The 20014-nt window shown below is 40.1% G+C and overlaps 1 protein-coding gene across 5 annotated transcripts in view; it reads left to right on the plus strand.

Moving 5' to 3' along the window:
• Positions 1 to 20014, plus strand: part of LOC137265379 (endothelin-converting enzyme homolog) — a 151637-nt gene that overhangs the window by 26649 nt on the left and 104974 nt on the right. Inside the window, exon 1 of one of the 5 annotated variants that reach the window (XM_067800773.1) lies at positions 16326 to 16495. The exons of 3 other annotated variants lie outside the window; for them this stretch is intronic. In XM_067800773.1, coding sequence (XP_067656874.1) covers positions 16422 to 16495 — 74 coding nt within the window. In that variant the 5' untranslated portion in view covers positions 16326 to 16421. Of the gene's footprint in view, positions 1 to 16325; positions 16496 to 20014 lie in introns of those variants that run through there. One more of the 5 variants, XM_067800770.1, reaches the window with a different exon arrangement.

Genomic DNA, 20014 nt, shown 5'->3' on the forward strand with positions numbered 1-20014 from the left:
ATGGATATAAAGACATGCTATCTACTTTCTACTAATTAAATGCCACCGCAACAGCCGGTTTGAACATAACGAGTAACTGTAAAACTATATACATCGGCAGTTGTTCAAATAAATACTCCCATACGGAAGAGTCTGAGCTCTTAATCATTTCTTTTACCAGTTACAGTCGTACTCTGTAAACACAGTACAGGTGTACTTCGTCCAAATGCAGTATTCAAGCTTGAAACAGTCTCTTCTAAATTTCCCATTGCTTATTTTGAGATATGTCTTCCTGTCAGTAATGTCAGAATGCTGTAAACCGATGTACATTGGCACTGCAAAGCTGCCTTGTCAAACAAAATAGATAGGTTTCACGCAGTGACGCCATCCAGCGCGTGCTGCCACGGTCATGTGGTACAGATCAGCCAATTAGCGTGTATTTAAAGCGATAATTACGAGTTTCATAATAGACAAACATAATGAGCCATGGTAGAACTGAGCTCTTTATGACCGCTCATTAAATTTGAACAGCAAAACAAGCCAAATGTGTCTAGTGATAAACGACGCAATCCTGTTAATGTGCTGAAGTCACGGGGCACCCGTACGGAAAACTTAAAAACATCGTCAATGAAAAAGAAAACTATCTTTCAATATTCCAGAAAACTTCCAGCAGATTTCCAAAGACGTCATGTTTTTCGTGAGATTTGGAATCACCATGGTAATGATATATTGAGGTTCTGCATTTGAACACATAGTATCCTATTTTACCTGTTCTTCAGTTGTTCTGACTAGTAGCAAATGTGTTTCACTGGTTGGTTCCAAAACATTTAGTTCTTTTAAAAACACGTTGTCGATGTGGAATATGTCTGTAGGCTCTTTAGTTAGACTTTGGCTGGTATTTGTGGAGACTATTATCCTGCTACAAGATCGTGATGCCTCGGGCCACTTGCAAGTCATCTCTTTTGTATTATTTCATAGATGCATGTATCGGGATACCTGTTGGTTCACGCTGAAGAAAATAGTACAGCTTTCTCATGGCGAGCTGTAAATAATCGAATTTGGAACTGACAAAACATGTGTTAATGGCAAAGGTGAGGATCCATACTTTGGATAGTATGAGACTCACTCTTTACCATTTGGGAAACTGATTGATAATTACTGTATTCGTGTTGCTGAATCTGATGATACAGTTGTTAATGGCATAAATGTGGATCCATTCTTTGGATGTCATGACAATTGGCGTTTATCGTGGGGCACTGGATCTCTTTCAGCCGCAGGATCTACAAGGACTATATTTAAGGTCCAGTTAAACGGTTTCATGGTTGATGAACTTTCAGACAAATATGGCCACGGGAGCTAATTGCACATGTATTTTCTGCGTTTCCTGCTAATGCAATACATTTGGTTCTTGAGATGCATTTAGAAGCTGGTGTCACAACGCAACGTTTGTTACCTATTCCCTGCTCATTCATCAGGTAAACTGTGATACATTTGGGTTGTTTTATCCCAGGACGTCTTATTATGGTAGTCTTTCGCTTGCATCCTCACCAGTCTGCGAATAGGAGGATGCTCGTTTCCGGGTCCAACTGCTGCAGTATTCCGGATAGTCCCGCTCCAAGGGAGTTCGTTCGGATTAACATATCTTTAGGTTAACGAGTCAAGGGTGTTAGGTAGTGTCGTTAGTAATACAAGGGAGTGACTTTAGCGTTACGTCACTTTTAGCGTTATTCCAGTGGGGGGCCCCAGAAATGGGCTTTACACATTGAACCCATTGAAGTTTTGTCAGAACCATGCGTGTGCTCGTGGATTTCACCATAAAACTGTTCAGTCCTGAGATTGAGATGAAATGAATTTTAACGGACATATTTATTGTAACAGTCTAGTCAAGGCCGAGAGCGATTTAATAGATCTCATAACTTCCTGCAAAATCAAACACCATCACTATTAGATGACTGGTTGTCACTTTCAACAAATCAACCTGTTGATAAAACTGTGTATCAAATAGCACTGGTAAATGTTAAACCAAAATCCCACCCAAAAATAGACACTTTACAAAGTATTCTAAAGACATTACACTGAGCTACAAGATTAAGACGATAATTATACTATTAACCCAAGTCTGGCTCCCGTGTTCCCGAACTAAATTAAGCTTTTCTAAGTGGCTCTTAGCGAACTAAAATTAAATTGTTTATGCACTTTCACTTATTCACTTCTTTTCAACTGATAAAAAGAGTCGTCTTTGACAGTTTGAATTGTAAAATCTTTTTCAATTTTTACCTGAGTAATGTTCAGCGCTACTGTTCTCGTGTATCAGCAAGTACGTTTTTACGGCTGTCATGTTTTTTCGTCCTAAACGTTTTTCCTAAGCTCTGTGTTTGTCTGCCATGACGGTATGTGTATGTTGAAACTAAACTATACTTCCCTTCCCTTGAGGTTTTCGTGTATGTACATGCTTAAACCGGAAACAACGAAGTAGCGGAGACTGGTTTTATTAAGTGCTGACTAGACGGAGAACCTTGAACCTTGAATCCATAACTCTGTGAATAAGTGAGTGTAGTTTAACGCCGCCTTTAGCAATATTGTGGCATGATCACGGCAGGGGACGCAAGAAATGGGCTCCACACATAGTACCCACGTAGGGAATTGAACACAGGCAATCGAACGAACACTTTAACCACTAGGCTACCCTACCGTCCCCGTAACTCAGTCGCGATCCTTACTACTTCATAGTTGCTACACTGAAAACCCCTTTAATTTAGACTTAACGTTAAAGACGAGGACCTCCCATGCTGAGAGAACACAACTATATTGTTAACAGAACAGAACTTCATTTCGAAGCAACAAATAATTTTACGAGACATACCAGAACGATATTTCAATCAGAATTTTGGAATAAAAAGTGTAACATGAACACAGTGTGTTTTAGTCACTTTTGAATATATGTTCTCGACAGAAAACGAATGTCAGGGTTGCTGGATATATCCGATATATCAGTGTAGGCTTTTTAACCAATGTAAATATGAAGCTAGTACTATGTTTGTGCCATGGAAATAAGATACCATTGTTCTACAAGTTATAAGTTGTATCTCCGTACTGCTGGTAAATGTTTTATACTTTAATTGGCTCATTCTTCAACGCATACATGAAACACAAATCACCTCATACTGCGCAGCTGCATATTCATGAAGAAGAGGAATTCCTCATTAAAAAGACTTCGTTTACCATATCTTCACGAAAATGCAAAATTCTTTATCAAAAGATAGCATGCATATTTCCATATTTCGACAAGAAAGAAGTACTTATGAAAATATGGAATAACGTTTTGAACATATTAGATGAAGAGGTAGAATTCGCAATAAAACGTAAAATGCCATTGTTCACATTCTCCTGAAGTGGAATTCCTTAAAAAAAACAGAATGTTTTCCACGTGTTCATGAAAAAGTAAAGTTCATTATAAAGGTAGAATGCCGTTTCCCTATATTCATGAAGAACCAGCATACGATACAGCAAGAACGTCAAGACGATGTACATCAGGGATGGTAGACCGAGGTAAACTATAACAACAGGAATGAGTGAACGCTATTTAACAATTCTTTCTTCTTCCCAATACAATGTATCCACATGGAGATTAACATAGGCTCCGATCCAAGCGAGTTTACGACTGAAAAAGATCGCGATATGGGTTCGTGATGTTTCTCTGCAGCAAAACATATGTTACAGTCCCCCGTGGTTTCAGTCGAGCTGGAAAAATAATCCGATCGTGGAGATTCATCGTGATAGAGAAACATGGTCCTTGTTTACATGCATAAATCATCTTGAATTATGTTCTTATCTGTGATGCTGGCAGTTCCTGATATTCTGACGAGATGATGGCATATCCAGCAAGGATACATAGCACTTATCCCGATTGTCGGTGCCAGCGGTTCCAATATGTATCAAGTGAATGAGTTTGGTTGTACGCCGCTTAATGCAATATTCCAGCAACGTCACAGCGGGGTACACGAGAAATTGGTTTAACATACTGTACCCATGTGGGGAATCGAACTCGGTGTTCGGCGCGACTATCTCACCGCTCCGCATGTAACAAGAACCACATAGAGTAAGTGAGTTTTAGTTTAGCAATATTCCAGCAATATCACAGCGGGATACACCAGAAATTGGGTTAACATTTTGTACCCATGTGGGAAATAGAACCCGTGCCTTCAGCGTTATCCACTAGGCTACCCCACCGCAACACACAGATATGTCAAATGTAAATACAGGTTGAAATGAAAAACTAACACCATGATGGTCTCAGTCATATGCACATTCTAATCTAAGAATTTAGGAACTGCCAGCACGGAAGCACAATACTGTCATGATCAATGTTTGACAGTTTAAATGTTACAGCCCCAGGGCGTTCCATATGCTTATGAAAAGAAATACAAGCATCAATGCCGACAAAGGGGATCGTCTCAGCCCGTCGTGCGTAGAAAGTAGATCTTGGGAACAGCAGGAGACCGGACATAGTATTGACACTCTGAAAGTACACATTCATGTAGCTACAGAGTAGAAGGTAACAGATCACCATTGCTCTTCAGCTACTACATCCATGTGCTGAGGGTGTTCGACTTGCCACGAATCGTTCTTTCACAATACAGTTTCATTTTGACCATTGATTACCGCTCGTTATATGGTATACATTTTAAGTTCCCTGCTCCACTACATTCATTCAATTGGTTTTTGTTTTTGAATTGATTGAATTTAAACCCGAAAGACGCTCATTTGTCTTGTGCAAAACATACTGAACCTATTGTTTGGCAGGAGATCGGATGTTATTGGTTAGGTTTAGAGATATTGAAATATTGATGACTGGTTGTCTTTGTATTGAATAACTGTTATTTTGAATTATGAGAGAAACATGCCGGAGTACCCTTAGACTTAAACGGCTGTAGTAATGAACCCATAATAAAAGCCATAGTCAATGTAAAGTCTCATAGAGACTCATCATGTCAAGTCGAAAACGGAACTACTTCTAGATATCCCTGTTTCTTTGTGTTGAACCGAATTCAGTATTTACAAGTATTAGGATATGGGCTGGAATTGAATGTGGGAGAGAGAGGATCTCATACCTGAAGCTCCATTTCTTTAGCGTCGAAATGAGCGGCGTGGCGTCATATATAAAGGTAACCTCGCTCTTCATTGTAAACTAAACCTTATGATCCGGGTTAGAATTGGTCTTCAGCAAACAATGCTGAAGAGAGAGAAGACGTGTATGTCTGTTGACGTAGTGTCTACTCCCAATAACACAAAAGCTGTCCTAAATGATTGATTTTTGACATTGTCACTCCATGTAATTAACGAAAAGTGGATTGGCACAATGCTGCGAAATGTTGCAAAATTCTCTTTTCAGCATGAGTGAAACAGAGATATCACATGAAATAGTGAGTTTTATTCTTGATCTGCTCAACTGAGAAATCAAGGCACGAGATATTCCATGTTCAACATTCAGACATTAATCAGGCTGATCAAGCTCTGCCACCGTTTCCATCGAAACTGATGACTTCCACGCAAGGCCATATCTTTCGGAGATGCTAAGGAAACATATGAATCCGTTCCTTCAGCAAACACGAGGTCTAATCTCGCTAACTCACGCGAGATTTGGTGATATCCCCGAGGGGAGGTAATTCTGCGTATGATTGACGGGCTAAAGTGTCTATTCCTCACAGTAATGTCTATTACTGGATGCCAATAACACAATTGGGCCTCTCTCTATCTTGTCCGGGCGAGGGCGGCATCAATTTCACGGCCAGTTGAGCGACAAGTGAAATGTATGTGATAGCACTTTCACTGTCAATGAGACACAGACCGGGCTTCTGTTACAGTCGGAACCTTCGCACGTGATCTTGTTTATACCAGAGGAATTGTCAAAGTGGTAACTGTGCCGGATTTTCACGATCTTTTCTGAATGGCGTTGGCTTCTCAGCCTGAATTGTCATGTAGATTCTGTGCCATGCAGAAACCTTTAATTCCGTTCCCGTCGTAGAACCCGTTTTATAACTTTCACGTGTATTGAGTGTAACACCTGCATATTACGCGTCTTTATATGGTCAGATTCAAATGAATAGGAACAGGAGTTTGTTAAATTGGCAACTTTTTTCATGTTTGAAAAAACCCCTTCCATGTACCCCAAGGAAGTATATCATTACAGTAGACCCTTTGCCCCAAAATAACCTTTTTGGGGATACTACGAAGTGACAGGGCAGAAAACAACAGAACAGGTCTTTTATTACGCCCTGGCCAGGGTACTCGAAGCAAGAGCTACACATATACAGTTAGGCATACACAGGACGGCAGGATGGTTTATATGGAAGATAAGTACATGATAGTATTACGAAATATTCATAGTGTTAAAACACTAATTCGTTTCAGTTAAAACAATTCGTGACATTTTAACACATTAGATTTTTGACATAAAGGGGGGGGGGGGGCATAGGTTTTCCGATGATGTTTGAAGAAAGGGCAGTACAAATGACTAGGGCTTTGATGATAGATGATTGGAAGTTCAATGTAAGAAGCTTTTAAGTATTTCGAGCATACTTCGATTGATATCAGCCAATCAGCCAATATTCACGACAGAGTGACCGTTGGACAGGTATATGCTATGATGAAACCCTATATTTTACCTCATTAATAAAGACATCAGTCAGAATTGGTAGCCTATTGAAACGTCAGCTAGGAGTGCGAGTTCGATTTCTCATTTGGGTACTGTGTGTGAAACCTACACCAGGTTCTGCCCAGCTTTGTTGATGCCGGAATACTGCTAAAAGAGAATAACACCGTTTTCACTCATAAGTCATAGAGGTTGGCGTTTGGGGTATAGCTGATCTTTGAGTATAAGACATATTCATCAATACACTATGATGTTCCCAAAGAACTCAATGTTTTATGAAACTCTTAAAGGGGGGTGGGTGTGGGATGCCAACTTTTGTGATATGAGGAATTCGCTGAAGGAGCAAGAATAAAACCCGAAAATGCCTTGTTCTCATATTATAACGACAGTTCCCACCCTTTGTGTATCGCTTCTAAAATGGAATCAAACACAGCTGTGGATATCATGAGCTACCAAGGACATTTTCGGGGTTAGGGGATACCCGATCCACCAAGACACCGTTTCTATCCACCCGATCAACAAAGTCTGTTCATCCGACCCAGTAGGACTTTGCGCCTGTCCACCGGATCCACCTAAGTACTGCACCAGAACAAACAACCACCAGAACACATAACCACCCGAGTAACCGCGTCTGACCACCCGATCCACAAAACACATCGCCTGTCCCTCCTCCTGTATCTTCGCGTCAATACTACTGAAACGACTGACAATGTTTCTAGACCATCTTCTGATATGAGTTCTTTGAACGACGTAACCCTTCAATTTCTTCTATAACCATCCTGTTTCCCTCGAGTACATATTGCTTTTTCAGCTTCACGAAATCACCGGATATTGCTGGATTCCATCAAGATGTGTTGACATATGCCGAGGTTAGAGGTCCATACATGTTTTCCTGTGGTTCCTAATAACATTCAGAACATAACATGCAGCTCTTACGTAAAATGGAATTATCCACTTACAGTGAAATAATTTGATAATAAATTCTAAACGAAAGCCATGTACTTATCGAACATTTCAGCGTTTTAAGCGCTTCCCTTCTCATTCCTGCATAAAACTGAAGATGAAATATGCTTGAAAAATGGAAACCCATCTAGACTATCTCATGCAAGGCTGCAATGCTCTCTAGAGCTGGATACACGAAGGGCCGGCACTGCTTACTTTCATCCAAAGCTGTTTCACTGGAAGTATTAATGGATGCGTCCTTAATCATCAAAAGGTATTTTTGTGAGGATCTACACACAGTCCTGAAAGACAAAAGAATATACGCTTGACATTAACCTTAACTTAATTTTCTACTTTAATACTTCTCACTTCTCGTTTCACCCGTCTCATCCAGTTTTCTCCACAATATCATATAGAATCTGTAAAAAGGCCAAGTGATCAATCGCCCATGCAAGATATCTCGCAGGGGCCCAACCCATTGCCCTGATGGGAAACATGCTCTGGAAGGAAAATCGAATTAGATTTTCAATGTTTTTCAACTTGATGCATCGAGAGTGTGAATTTCCCTTCAGTTGTAATGATCACATCATTTTTTTAGCTCAGGTATTCTCCCGAGGCCTCCATTCGCATTTGACAAAAACAAGCAATTTCCTCCAGACAGTGTTTCAGTGGAGGAGTATGTAAAAACAACAACGCATTTCTGGTTGTTTCAGTCGAATTTCAATCTTGATTAGGATCATTTTAGTAAAACACTGCAAACAGGAACACGGTATTTGTGTGGGAGCTCTTTCTACTTTCTTATGATGGTAAAATAGATGATAAAAGGCACAACATAATCTAATCGGGAAACATGATTGTCTTTCTAAAACAATAATCTTTAAAGTTAATACAGTAAGATTCTGATGTGATTGTTGGTTGGCATTATTTCTTCGGCATTATAACCTATTTCGTTTCTGCAGATCAAATTCCTCTTTTTAAATACACCTCGGTTTTACTTGATTAAATTTGCCCACAGGGCAAAATAAGAGTAATAAAAGACATTGTCGAAAACAGGCTTTATAAAAATTGTAATTCCATAGTTGTAGATACTTAAACTACTTGCTGTGACCGGGTGAAGTATCTCTGCCGTTTTAACGATATCCCGCGTGACGCATTCATGCAATAGAAATAATTGTTTTTCAATTTGAAGAGCCCACTTTTATTGCATGGTACAGGCAGTTGCTTCCGGTATCTCCAACCCAAAGTATGGAATGGAAGCTAAACGAAAACCGAAAATGTTTTTTTTCCTTCAAAACCAGGAAGCACGTGATCTCATAATGCTATTTATTTCTATTCCTTGCCATCTTCAATCCATCTCCCCAAAGCCCCTCACAGAGATGAAGCGATGCGGAATATATAGCCTCATAACCAGAACACGCTGTTCAGATGACAAGAAAATGAGGATTTTGGTGGGGATATGATATTGAGAGAGGCTTTAGTTATGACATTTTTAAATCTGATCATTGCAATTAGAAGACAGGGAGACCCGTGGAGAAGCTATCATCTGCAAATAATGGTTCCTGGTTCTACTTGTGCAATTTGCTGGAATTCTACCAACAATGATGCTAGTTAGTCCTGAGTGAGTGAGTGAGTGAGTGAGTGAGTGAGTGAGCGACTACGTAGGTGAGTGACTGAGTTGAGATTTTTAGTCCAGTTTTAAAGGAGTTTTCCAGTTATAATAAAATGATGATGCAGGTCACAACATTATCCAATCGGGGAAAAGTGATTATCTTTCTAAAACAATAATCTTAAAGGTGAATAGAGTGATATTCTATTGCGATTGGTACTGGAATTTGTTTTCCAGTTACATCCTAGCGCGACTCCTTGACGTGGATGGATGCAAGACGCGGTATTGTAACAAACTAATCTATACACATTGAAAAGGAGCCCAAGGGAGACCAGTGATTTAGAACTTGAGGAAATCTAGACTTGCTTCATTTAAGGCTTTAGTATTGCAGGGAGGGCTGGGCAGAAGGGAGAGTATTGTGGTTCAGGGACTGTGACACAGACTAGTACATAAACTGAGGAGGCAAATAAACTATACCTCCCGATCGCTTTTCATATGATCAACTTCGTTAGCAATATTATGCAATCACTCTTTTATATAATGAATTCGCATAATACTCTACTGCCGATTGCTGTCTAAGATAAGATATTTGAAAAACAACAGTTTTATGTATAACATTTTGTTTCGTATTACACATGTTGACTCGTGTATGGTTATCAAGCTATGATGAGGACAACCAAGTGATCAGAAGTATCTATGCATGCATTGTTGTGACAAGCAGCTAATTTTAACAACAATAGTCCAGGTAGCTACATACATTGTATGTTTGTACATTTGTATGTTTTCTTTTCCCTCTCAGTTTAACATTTCATGTTTCAGCCACAAAATGGCGTATAATTTGAAAAATACCCACATATCGTTTTCAAGCACTTGAAGACCATGTTTCGTGTGGAATATCAGTTGAATTTGTCAGAGGATACCACAGGTATATCTTTCCTTGTCTTGACGACCCATTAAAAACAGAAAAAAAGAGCTTTAATCATTGAAAATCAGTGATGACACAAGATATTCACAATAATATCAATAACGTCCGATCGACCGGTAGCACCCGCCGACATTCACAAAATTTGCCGGAAAATGAAAATTATATTTTGTGTGAAGCTGACAGCAGCACTCTTGTCATGCGACACCTGCCTGCAAACAAACCTGACAATCCAGTGATCCATGGGTGCCAGATCCGGTGATATAATTTGAATTTACGACTGATGTCTGGAAGTTAGAGAATCGACCGAGGGTTTTCGGCTAGACGACCTAACGCCAGCCCACCGCCCCTTCACGACACCCGTGTTGTCACGTTGAAGATGGATTTACGACTGATGTCTGGAAGTTAGGAAATTCCGATGCTTATAAGTGAAGAAAAACATTTTGGAAATAGTTTTGTGTTGCAACATCTTCGGCTTTAGTTTTAACCAAACATCTCTTTTTTGATGACTCGGCATACTAAAGATTCTACTGAGCTTATGGTGACTTCGAGTGGAATTAAAGTTATTAAGGTAAATAGGATCAACTGATACGAGAACAAAACTTCTTTGGTGTCATGTCAGTGCTGTGACCCCGGGTCAAGCACGGGACAAGGTACTGGATTGATCGGGTACAAATCATTGATGGCCACCGGATACTGTCCAGCTGGCGATAGACGCCTGGCGGTATGCTTGGATTGGTTGTGTGTATCCCAGGTGTACCTTGGCATCAGAAGATTTGGACATGGTATCGTTTCATAGTCGTTAAGCTTTTAGAACAGATTCCTACACAGTCAGATTGATGACTTCAAGATGGTTGTTATAGGAATGTTTGATTGTTTGATTGTTCAGTTTGACAGACGTCTTGAAGATCTTCATCAACCCATGCTTTTCACAAGAGTTCGGTATTGATGATGTCAGATACTGGACTGTTTGATCCAGACTTTTTTCAGACCGATCTCACACGGCCGGAATACTGCAGCGTCTATAAAAACAAATGTCTCTACCATAGGCATCTTAAAATTACATTTTTTATTTAATAGAATATAATTACGTTGCTATTATATTACTATTTTTCACGGGATTAGCTGTGTTAACTGATTTTGTCTTATCTAGCTCAATGACTCTCGCTGACCACTGTGTGTAATGGTATAGTCGTCCACAAAATACACTTTCTCAGACATACCATTCACTTTCTGCACGAAGTGTCGTTTTAACTGTAACACTGTTTAAAGCGGAGCCAAACCTTACTCACTTCATATAGTGAGTGAGTGTGGTTTTACCCCGCTTTTAACAGTATTTTAGAAATATGAAGGCGAGTGACACTAGAAATGGGCTTTACACGTTGTACCATTGCAGGGAATCGAACGAGGGTCTTCGGCGCGACGACCTAACGCCAGCTCACCGCCCCTTCGCGACACCCGTGGTGTCACGTTGAAGATCACATAGGTCAATATCGATAAGTTATTCTTCAGGCTGCTGTGTGAGTCATTGTCATGTGCCTATAATCTATCTCTGATATCAACACGGACGCTGCAGTGATCTACACGCTTCTGATCAATCGTTAGCAGTTGTCAGAAATGGCTCTACAGACCCTTTATTAATTTAAGAAGCTGAATGCGAACTATTTTCTAACAATCGAGGACGTCTTGGGACCTTGTCCTGTTACGATCGCCATTGCAGGGCGTCTGTTTTGAAATAAAAGATCAAGGTCGGTCAAGAATCGATAACTTTATTGTTTTTTTGGGTACAGTTTATGATATTGGGTGACAAAAAGAGTAGGAAATGAATAATCATCGGCTGACTTTCCTTGTGGTGTTAACGCGTGAAGGTCCTGAGGTAGAGTTGGCCTTCAGCAACCCATGCTTGCCATAAAAGGCGAATATGCTTGTCGTAAGAGGCTACTAACGGGATCGGGTGGTCCGGATGGCTGACTTGGTTGACACATGTCATCGCTTCCCAAATGCGCAGATCGATGCTCATGTTGTTGGTCACTGGATTGTCTGGTCCAGACTCGATTATTTACAGACGGCCGCCATATAGCTGGAATATTGTTGAGTGAGGCGTAAAACTAAACTCACTCAACTAAACTTCACAATACCATTGTATAACGACCTGGTTGGTCAATTTATTGAGTGATAATGAAAGCTATAATCGTGAGTCCGTTTATACTGCGTCACATTCCGCTCATGCTGAATAATCGTGGCGATATAGTATTTATTGATCATTGTCCTCTCGAGTTTATATTACTCAGCTTCCTTGGGAGTATCGACCCCATGCTGCTTGTGAGGTGCCAGGGGAATGTATGGAGATCCCTGACAGATTTTGTGGCCAACCTTGACTGATTGTATGGATGCCTCGAACGGATTGTACAGAGACCTTGACTGATTGTTTGGTGACTATGAAAGATTTATAAAAACCGTGACTGATTGTATGTAGACCTCTGTCAGACTGTAGAGACACAATGAGTGATTTTATCGAAATCCTTGACACATTGTATAAGAGGCTAATGACAGATTTTAAAGAGACTTCTGACAGCTTGCATAGACTCCTGACATGATATGAAGGCACCAGACAGGTTGTATGTAGATTCCTGACCCAGTATATGGAAAACCTGACTGTATGGAGTAAAATGATATCAAAATCCCTGATCGAGTCCATCCATGACGTATAGAATTTGAGATTAAAGCGGAATTATTGCGAGGAATATAACGTATCGATCCATAGTACTATAGACCCTACAAATGACAGGAGATCCAGCAAAGAGTAGATGAGACCTTGCACAGATTGCACTGAGAAGCCGGGCAGAAGTCGTAGAGACCCCTGTTTTTATTAACTTCTTAAAAGCATTCATTGTTTGGCTAAAATTCCAAACTTGTTTTCATCATGGTTGTCAAATATTTTCAGGTACCAATTATGGCATTGTCAGTATAAAGGTCACATCAGTAAAGGGAGACATTACGTGACATAGGCGAAACCATGGCTCCGTAAGAGGTCGTGGCTTTTGCTGATTCTCGTGGTTTTAAGAAGCTACCATTAATTATCTTCTGAGGGTGCACTCAAATATCTGTTTTATACATCCTAACGGAGTGGTAGTTTGGTTTTTATTCCTATAATTATTCCTCATTGGTCTGGTTATTTCAGAATTCTCCACTAGGCGGCAGGATGTGTCACAGCAAGAAGAGCCAAATTCATAGTTTCGTAATCGACAAGAACTGCAACTGCTTTCCGTGATCGTAGAATATAACGATTGAAAAACGTCTCGGTTTTCTTCGGTAATCTATCAATCTGGATTATATATGTCAATGGCTCGTCTCTTAAGGGCCACATCCTCAAAGGACGTTTCTCGAGCAAGTCTGTTTTGCCATTTCACCTCCAAGTTGCCGATCAATATTGTTCATAATCCACGCAAGCTTAAGTTTTGTAAATATAATTTGCATGTTTACTTTCAATCTGAAATGTAATTGCACGTTTATTTGATAATATAATAACATACTTTATCATCAACGAATGACATTTTTTATGATTTTGCGCAAGTGGAGGCTCTCCATGTCAAGTGACTCGGAATCAAAATCTGTAATAAACCTCTGCGATAAACCAGATTTAGATCAGGTTATATTTGATATGATCTATTAGAAGGACTTCATTATTTGAAATGTTCTGCTTGATTAAAACACGCAAGGCTATTCCCAATAGCGACGTATCGTTTCACAGCAAGCTATTGATAAGTTGCATGGCGGGGGTTCCATAGACAAAACCGCCACCATAATAGTGAGGCATTTCATTTGGCTAAGTGCATATATCATTACCTGATGAACGCATCTCCTCGGAAATAAAGCTCTGCCGTTTTTGTATTTTCAAGGTAACCGTTGCAGAGGGAGTTCAAGACGTATGTTTAAATTGACACTAATCACAATATCGATGTTATTGCTCGGACAATAACATTGAAGATATCAGCTGTGTTATTGATATGCTTGGAGCGAGTGAATAGAGAGACGTTTTGATGTATCTTATTACAGCGTTCGCAAATATTCAAAAAAGGAGCAAAAGGGTTTAGGAATTAGGCTTTGGTATGAATAAGAATTTGACTTTGTTTTGAGATGTAGGTTAATCGTAGGAATGTAGACGTGACTTGTTACAGGCTAGGCAAGAAAAGGAATATCACCTGTTAGTTTTAATCTATACTTTATCTGACTAAGAACCTATCGATCTGTCTGTGTGTCAGGCGGTGGGGAAGCCAAGTGGTTAAGGCGTTCTCTCGTCTCGCCGAAGACCCGGGTTTGATTCTCCACATGCGTACAATGTGTGAAATACATTTCTGGTCTCACCAGCTGTGATGCTGCTGGAATGTTGCTAAAACAGCGTAAAACTAAACTCACTCACGCTAGCTGTCGATCTATCCACCCGTCTATCTATACTTCCACCCACCCATCCATCCATCTTTCACTCATCCACCCATCCACTCACCCGCCCATCCATCCATCCATCCATCCATCCATCTACCTGTTTTCATGTCCACCTATCTATTTCTCTCATGTTATCTATGTGTCTATTCAAATAAGCCATCTACCATATGATGTACCCAGCTTGGTATATATCCACCTTCTTCTATATCTGTCAATCTGTCTGTGTAACAGCATATGTATCAATATATCTGTCTAGCGTATGTCAGCTGTAAGACCCGACCTAAGTGAGGATCGGCTTGTAAGCCACCTTGAACCCCGGCGTCTTGGGACGTTGATCATGACATCCCCTTACCACAAGCCGTAAAGCATCTGCAGCCCTCCCACTATCTACCAGTCATCTTCATCTATGTCCTCAAATGCAAATGTTATTATCTATATGTAGCCACCATTTCCCACGGCACATCTCATATCAACATGTAGAGGTTGTTGCTGATACCCCACAGTCACCGCTGCACACGACCGGCTTCTCCCTGGTGAAGTAATATCTTATGATTTAATCATAATAGTTCACGCCATCTCGAAGCTGCAGTCAGCGCGTGTCTCGTGGGAAGAGTCCTCGTCGAGGTCATGGACAAGCATAGGAGTGGATCGCAAGAAGTCATTAGGAGATGTGTCATCACCTGTTCCGTTTCTTGAAGTCTCTCAAATATCCAAACTCTTTATAGGAATACGTAGACAGGAACTTATTTGGGATTTCAATTTATTGTGTTACTTTGACCCAATGAACGTTGGATTGATAGACATGGAAAGGTGCGTCAAAACTTTGAGGACACTTTTCATCACCCGTTCCGTCTCTTGAAGTCTCCTAAGTATTCTAATATTCACTAAAAGATTTGGGTGTGTAGTTCTTCGGGATTTCAATTCATTGTGTTGTTTAGACAGAGTGAGTTTTGGGAAAACGTTTCATCTCTTAAGTATCCTAAATATTAATTTAAAGACTTGGGCATGTAGTTATTCAGGATTCCAATTTCTTTGTGTTGCTTAGACATCTTGAACGGAGCGTTGATATTTATATATGTACAGTCAGGGAATTCATCTGCATGCTTTCCATTTTACTACAAACGTGAAAGTATCACGTGATAACTCTTCTGCCTGACAGCGTATGTTGTCCTGTCCCTGTTGTCAGTCATTTTCAGCTTTAAGATTATGTATTGACATCAGATGTGTCTGAGAAGTCTCGTCAGTGTATATATTTTGTTTTCGAATCGTGTACTCTACTTCATGTATGTTTTACCAATTGGTTTAAGGAATTACCTTCCACTAATACCCTTCATCCATAATATATTCGTCTGCTACCTGTCGTCTGCTCCACAAATGTCGTATGCTGAGCCTTTTCGATCTCATTGATCGGTCATCGATCTACAATGATCACTTATCGGAGCGTGTGATAGTCCAAGCTTCAAACGACTGTGGCAATCGTAGGAAGCGGCCCACTCTGGGAAGTGCGGGGATTCTCAATCAATATGATCTAGGATTAGCCGGCCGAGCGTCGATGAAAAAACATAAACGACTTTTGTCTCCTCAGGTGGAGTGAGTGTTGGACTCAGGTAGAAGTTGACGTATGGAGAGGATTGTGCGCTATTTACGCCTGATGACTTTTTCGAGCCTGGGTATTATGTCACAAATTATTTATCAATTAATCACATTTCCATACCTGCCTGTCGCAGGTATTATCATGACGTCAGATCCGGTTAAATGGTGTCGTCTGCTGTGAGAAGTTTAGTTTCCGCTCGAGTCCTACCGTTATTGTCTCACAGCGCGTGCTTCTCCACGGCACGTGAGGAGCTTGCTAACGTTGTTTGTGGAAGAAACGAAACATGCATAGGACCGAGGGGAGGAAGATGCTACATCAGCATCGATTGGCCTTGCAGCTCTTTGAAGCTCTGGCAGCGTGAGTAATGCAGTATTTTACATTCGATTCCTGACCCTGAATTGATTAATTTCGAATCGGAAAGGGGTTCATTTGTCTCGTGCATAACTTATTAAAGCAAACGTTTTGCTTATTCCATGGTATTCCGAGTTTTAGAGATACAGAAACATTGGTGATTGTTTGTCTTTTTCCTGGATTATACAGGATCGCTCATGGAATGAGTTTAACTGACCGTGATCACACGCACGTTAGGTCAGTTGTGCATGCACACATGCACATCGATATTTGCCATATGGGGTGGGGGTGGGTAGGTGGTGGGGTGGGGTGTACGATGTTAGAACAAAGCAGCCATATCATTACTTTACTTTATTGAGAGAGGGAGAGACAGGGAGAGAGAGAGAGAGAGAGAGAGAGAGAGAGAGAGAGAGAGAGAGAGAGAGAGAAGGGAGACAGAGAGAGAGTGAGCTAGTAAGTGAGTGTATGTGGACGACAACGTGGAAACGTGAAGAACATCACTGTGAACATGACCTCAAGTACTAAATGACATCTCTCGAGATTGCGGTCTTGAACCAAATTCAATAGTTTGTAGTCAAGGGATATAAACTACTGCGGGATTGAATTTGAGAATTGAAAACATTTTCCCATGGCTATTCCAAAAATGAACTTCTCATGTTTACAGAATGTTATTCCAGTGCATGTTCTACCAATTTCAGTAATTAGCCCTTCCAATATAGGTCATGAGTTTCCGTAAGGTCTGTCTCCAGAGACTCATTGTCACAGAGAGTTGTCATCATTCTTGTCCTATGGGACCTGTCAGTTACGCTGACACATGCTCCATGAGCCAGTGTTCAAGCCAGCTGAGCACAGTTAACCGTCGTGTTACATCAGGCACATGTTAACCTGACCATGCACATATGGTTCTCGTGTCACATATGATACACCAGATACAAGAGCTAATAACTGTGTAATATACTCGGGTATACTGCTCTACCTTAAAGTCTTCAGGTCTTCGCTGTGCATATCGCATACATCACATCTAACGATTCATCCATCCACCCACCCATCTGCCTATCAATTCAAATATGGATCTATCTTATTACCCACCAAGCTTCGTGTGTGTGTGAGTGTGTGCATTTATTTATACAGATAGATAGATAGATAGATAGATAGATAGATAGATAGATAGATAGATAGATTGACAACAATATCATTTGTTTCATAAATTATTATCACAACTACGTCATTATTAGGTCTTTGAATGTCATTTAGAAGTGAAAATACATAAGAATGAAGATTTTTATGGATATCAACTTCTTTATGAGAGAACACAACGTTTCGGAGTTAATGCTTACTCCTTCATCACCTGATGAAGGAGTAAGCATTAACTCCGAAACGTTGTGTTCTCTCATAAAGAAGTTGATATCCATAAAAATCTTCATTCTTATACGTCATTATTAGATATTGAATATTATTAGACAAGTCATCCATATGATTTTCTCTAGTACAGGTACACCCGAATAGTAGGACCTCTGGTATGAACGCCTTCGTGAGGTGTTAAAGTAAAACACAACCCAAAAATCAACCCAAGGTCACACCTTACAATTACGGGTAGACTCTTTAACCAGGAAAAAACAATATGTTCAGTTACCTTTCCGACCAGAATTGATTTGAGGTGAAGCAGTCTTAGTATTATTGTTTATCGATACGCTCGCAATGCCAGTCTATTCACATATATCTGTCATGTTAACACAGAACTGATGAAAATATAGCTGACTTCTTCAAAGTATTCTGGCGAGGATATTACAAAGCTGTTTGTGGTTGCTATTGTCAACGCATTAACGAATGAATCCTGAAATTGACGCCACCGCTTGTTTGTGGATAGTTAATACTTTATACCAATTAAACAGCCTTGAACTCATTTTTACCAGCTTTGTGTGCATGTTCTTTTGACATCGATTTATGTTAATTCCATGTCAATTTCAAATTGGGAACTGAAATTGTTTCGAAACATAAATCAATCTTGGTGTCATTTTCAGTTGTCTGCTGTGGTATTACCACAATGAACAACACTGTATACACTACGCTTGTCATTTGTTCTTTACGAGGTCGAGAAATATATACAGTGTTAATTCAAAGTAATTATTTATACATTAAACAGTGGTGTTTGTTGGCGTCATTGATAGCGCCCTTCAATAAACCAAACCCCGTTTTCATTACTTAACGATTATGCAATGGAATCAATTAATGTATCTTAACATTGAGATAATCAGCAGGGACGTATGGCGCAGCTGTAATAGAATATGCAGCTTGGGATTGATGCCACACACAATCAAAATCGACTTGCACGTCATGACGACAAAGCGCAACTACATTGTACACTACTGGTTGTCCAACATCCGTCCAGGAATGTCCCGGAAGTGTGCAAATGGAGACGAATGACATCATTTAGAGGTCAACATCAAGCGGCTTTGTGATGTTTTCAGACCTACGTAAACATCATGGTGCAAAACATGATATTAAAGTTGTCATACTCTGATCGTGTTATATTAACGTTGGTTATTCAGGTCTTTTGATGATGATGATGATGATGATGATGATGAAATGCCCCGTGGTATACTGTTAACATACAATGATTATTTGCGAAATCTGGGATTTTAATGCGGTACCTGGTACAGACAAGGGACAGAACTCTGCACAACGGATTGCGGTGCTTTAAACTGGCGAGGCGAATCTATGGCACAGTAAAGTGTTTGTGGTGAGATCTGAAAAGTACACCCCACTCTCCTCCTAGTTCATATGAATAGGTAATAATATTCAAGGTCTTCTGAAGTGACGATAAACGTGAGTTAAGTTTATTACGGATTTTCCGACCTTATTACTATTGATAAAAATCATAACATCTTTGTTGAAGATTAAATTATTAATTAGAGGCAATCGATTTCACTATGACTTTAAAACCTTGAGACAAATAAATACAATTGATGCCTAGGCTGTTTTCAGTAATCGTAGCTTTGCTAGGCTGGTTATTGAAATCAAAAATTGAAAACTATAAACTATTTATGATGTGCACGGTAAGAGCAAATTACAAAAGCATCTGTGCATGGAAGCAATCAACATCAGAAGCATAGGCTGGAAAATATTCCCACTGGGTACTGCTGTATGACGACAGATATGGTGGAACGTCCCTTTTCCAAAATGTCCCAGCAAAACCAGTGTATTTTGAACATGCCGTTGTTTTTGCCCGCGTTGCATATTCTGAAACTCTATATATTATCATTTCTCCTGGGAAATTACAAACGTTAACTAAAGCATGGAAACAAGTGCCGTCATGAAAGTTTAAATACGTGTCAATTTATTTCTAGGTTTGTGACTGGTTATTGGAGCTTGATGGCTTCGGTTTTATAAAGTGTATATTGGCGCATGGACTTTGGACCATGATATAATTTGAGACCCCTAGGGACGCTGTTTGGACCAATATTGTGGTTGTGCAAGGTATGGCGTGTCGACGTATTGCTTATGATGCTGATGAATATTTCAGCA

This window comes from Haliotis asinina, chromosome 15 (assembly GCF_037392515.1).
Source record: "Haliotis asinina isolate JCU_RB_2024 chromosome 15, JCU_Hal_asi_v2, whole genome shotgun sequence".
NCBI classification, from domain to species: domain Eukaryota; kingdom Metazoa; phylum Mollusca; class Gastropoda; order Lepetellida; family Haliotidae; genus Haliotis; species Haliotis asinina.